Below are 4073 nucleotides of genomic sequence, written 5' to 3'. Positions count from 1 at the left end.
GGTGCATGCATGCATGCAGGTGGATGCATAAAGATGCATGCATACAGGTGCATGCATGCATGCATCCTTGTGGTTTAGGAAAGGCGCTGCGCTGTAATGCATGAAGGTAAAAAGCATCAAATGTTTTCAATTGCCTCTAGCCCTACTCACCGTAAACCCTAAACCCTAATGCACTAAAACACTATTCTCCAGTTGTTTATGCAGCAGCAGCAGCAGCAGCAATAGCAGCAGCAGCAGCAGCAGCACAATCAAACGATGTGCTTCTCAATAAACCCCAAAAAGCGCTCTGTGCACAAACACCACATATCCACACGCCGCCCTTAGGGTTTGGGGTTTAGGGTTTAGGGTTTAGGGTTTAGGGTTTAGGGTTTAAGGGGAAATGTGTACAGAGGCACTGTGGGCTTAGAGATGGGCCGCAGGGATTTGAGTGTGAAGTTCGAGAAGGAAAGTAAGGCCTCTGGTTTAGCGGCTGATTAGGGTTTAGGGTTTAGGGTTTAGGGTTTAGGGTTTAGGGTTTAGGGTTTACTGGCGTAGAAGGTCGGATTGACGCAGGAAATCCCGTCTGCATCGCAGGTCCTGCAGCAGACGCAAAAGGAGAAGTTGAGGTGTATATGCAGCTTTGGTTGGGGATAGTATATTCAGGTGTATGTGCACCTATATGTAGGCTGTTAGGCTCTACACCCAGATCAGCTCAAACCCTAAACCCTAAACCCTAAACCCTAAACCCTAAAAGGTAAACCCTCTGTCGTCGTTGTCGCCTGTTCTCTTCTCTTCCCGAGCATCGTCCACGACAGTCTACAGGCGTGTGCAAATTACGGTTTAGGGTTTAGGGTTTAGGGTTTAGGGTTTAGGGTTTATCTTACTGGATAGCCTTTACTGCGTGTTCAGTCCTCTTAAAGGTCCCCCACTTCGTAAAGACATCGATGACGCCTATATAAAATAATTTACTTTTGTCTTTGCTAGCGAGACCCCCTAACTCCTGCCTCCAGAAGGGCACTGCTGCAGCACCACAAACCCTAAACCCTAAACCCTAAACCCTAAGATCTGGACGCGCGCTGCAGACGCGTGTGCGTACACCTGAAACCGTAAGCTCGAAGAGTAGGAAGAAACAGTTGCTGCTGCTTTTGCTTGTAAGAAGCAACACTTAACTCTAAACCCTAAACCCTAAACCCTAAACCACCCTAAACCCTCATTTCAGTGCTTACTGCTGTCTGCGTTCATCGCTTGGCTTGTGCTGCACGCCCACAAACCGCATCATAAACCCTCCCCCATAACCTCAAAACCCTAAACCCTAAACCCTAAACCCTAAATCGTAAACTCTAAACCCTAAACCCTAAACCCTAATTTATCTGGCGACATTTTCACTTACAGTGAAGTTGGCACTGCGATTTTCCCGACGCCTCCTTCCGCTATGGGCGCAAGCAAACCACAAACCACCCTAAACCCTAAACCCTAAACCCTAAACCCTAAGCCCTAAACCCTAAACCCTAATCCCTAAACCCTAATTCCTAGTAAACCCTAATTCAAACCGTAGGGCCTAGAGAGACGGAGTTGAAAGCCGATGGGCCCTGCTGCGGCCAAAGCACGGGACAACCGTGAGGGTTTAGGGTTTAGGGTTTAGGGTTTAGGCTTTACCTGCATTCTTATTAGCGTAATAAATGCCGATAAGAAGTGAGTAATCCATAAGGCGGTGCACACACAAAAAGTTAGCGTCTTGCTGCAGCTGTTTCAGCAAACGCGCTGCCTTTTCGGGGCCAATATCGATCTGCAACACCCAAACCCTAAACCCTAAACCCTAAACCCTAAACCCTAAACCCTCAAGCCCTACCCTCCGCTATCAACTTCGGTGGCGCGCCACTTGCTACGCAGCTAGAGTCCAAAGAGGCGTACACCCTAAACCCTAAACCCTAAACCCTCAGCTATCGTTCTGCTGGGCAGACACCCACGCAACGTGCCGGCTGGCCTGCAAACCCTAAACCCTAAACCCTAAACCCTAAAGAGATGCACCTTTTCGCCTTCGCGTTCGAGATCATTATCTTTCAAAGCCACCGTTGGGTCCCTGCACACACAACCGCAATTCAGCGTCTACTCTGTCTCCTCTGTTTCTTTATGTCTTCTGTCTCCCTTAGGGTTTAGGGTTTAGGGTTTAGGGTTTGTTGTTGTTTCTGGTTTGGTGTTGTTTAGGGTTTAGAGTAGTTTAGTCTCCGTCGTGTTTTTCAGCGTTCTTCAGTGTTCAGGGTTTAGGGTTTAGCGTTTAAAGAATAGGGTTTAGGGTTTAGGGCTTGTCGGTGAGCGTACACCCGGCTTTCAAGAGCAACGACTAGGGTTTAGGGTTTAGGGTTTATCGGTGAGCGTACATCCGGACTTCAGGAGCAACGACTAGGGTTTAGGGTTTAGGGTTTAGGGTTTAGGGTTTATAGGTGAGCATACACCCGGATTTCAGGAGCAACGACTAAGGTTTAGGGTTTAGGGTTTAGGGTTTATAGGTGAGCGTACACCCGGATTTCAGGAGCGAGGGTTCGTTTGTACGAGGAGCCTTTGAGATCATATCTGCGGTGTATAGGCACCGGTGTATGAAATAAATTCTCCATTACTAAAAAATAAGTCTTCTGCTGTACCTGGTCTGTAAACAACCACAAACCCTAAACCCTAAACCCTAAACCCTAAACCCTAAACAGTATTTAAGCCACAAACCCTAAACCCGAAACCCTAAACAGCATTAAGCTACAAGTAGTAAACCTAGACCCTAAACATTAAGCAGCATTAAGGCACAAACCCTAAACCCTAGACCCCAAACAATATTAAACCACAAGTCATAAACCCTAAACCCTAAACCCTAAACCCTAAATCGTAAACTATAAAGACCAAAGCCCTCAAACCAGTAAACGCCCTAAACCCTAAACCCCAAACCTTAAACACTAAACCCTAAACCCTCAAACCCTACTCCATAAGCTCTAGAAACCGTAAAGGGCCTACAAGCCCTATAGCCCCTAAACCCTAAACCCTAAACCCTTGGTTGCTTACTTGCTAAAGTGCTGAGTTTGCGTCTGCTTGGATAAGCATGTTTAATTGCATGCAGCCCCAAACATCTCGTTAAAAGGCTGTCTGGATTTTGGACAAAGTGTTCATAGTAAGCTGGAAGCAAACGGCGCAGCTCCGCAGCTGCCGATCGAGACACCTGCGCAAACCCTAAACCCTAAACCCTAAACCCTAAACCCTAAACCCTTGAAGCGTACCAACCCCCACACGGAGCGCGTCCGGGCGGGATGCAAAACAGCACCCTAAACCCTAAACCCTAAACCCTAGCAAATCATAAACCCTCGAAAACCCTAATAAACCCTAAACCGCAAACCCTAGAGCCCACCTCTCCGCCGCAAACTCTAAACCCTAAACCCTAAACCCTAAACCCTAAACCCTAAACCCTAACAGACGCACCGTTTTAATGATGTACCTCCCATCTGCTGTGTAATAAAACAGAGCACCGCTCTTTCCCTCCGAAACCAACTCACACAGGGACGATAAACTTCCTGCAGCAGCAGCAGCAGCAACAGCAGCAGATGGAGCAGCTGGGGCAGCGACCGAACGACAGCCACAGCAACGCGCTTGGAAGCAGCAGCAGCTGCAGCAGCACCACCACCAACAACAACAACAGCAGCAGCACCAGCAGCACCACCACCACCAACAGCAGCAGCTGCTGCAGCAGCAGCAGCAGCAAAGCTGACCGAGTAGCAGGTTAGAGATAACTTGTTCAGGGCCGATGGAGTGTATATACACTGCCCTGTCTATTTGAAACATCTCCCTGAGTCGTCTAAACACCATCGGTGCATAGTCTGTAAACCTCACGGCGGTCTGCATGCATACAAAACCCTAAACCCTAAACCCTAAACCCTAAACCTCCCTCCACCCCTGAAACACAACAGACGTGCTACTACTCCTGGGGTACAGAAACGCTCCAGCAGAAAAACCCCAACCCTAAACCCTAAACCCTAAACCCTAAACCCTAAAAAGAAGAATCGCAGCTCTTAAGAGCCCAATCTGAGGGTTCATCAATTAGGGTTTATGAATACGGGTTA

General features: G+C 48.1%; 1 protein-coding gene across 1 annotated transcript; it reads right to left on the bottom strand.

The window, feature by feature from the left end:
• Positions 1-959: 959 nt before the first annotated feature.
• Positions 960-3849, bottom strand: EAH_00030650 (Phosphatidylinositol-4-phosphate 5-kinase 9, related; the record flags this gene model as incomplete). Its single annotated transcript, XM_013396134.1, has 8 exons — positions 960-999; positions 1206-1275; positions 1636-1765; positions 2008-2059; positions 2497-2623; positions 3025-3178; positions 3436-3527; positions 3723-3849. Coding segments are annotated over 8 exons (792 nt in total), but the record flags the coding sequence as incomplete, so codon positions are not given.
• Positions 3850-4073: the final 224 nt, after the last annotated feature.

Source organism: Eimeria acervulina, genomic scaffold, assembly GCF_000499425.1.
Source record: "Eimeria acervulina Houghton genomic scaffold, Eah_scaff284, whole genome shotgun sequence".
NCBI classification, from domain to species: domain Eukaryota; phylum Apicomplexa; class Conoidasida; order Eucoccidiorida; family Eimeriidae; genus Eimeria; species Eimeria acervulina.
The sequence above is the reverse complement of the archived record's forward strand: the minus strand, read 5'-3'. Positions and strand labels throughout refer to the sequence as shown.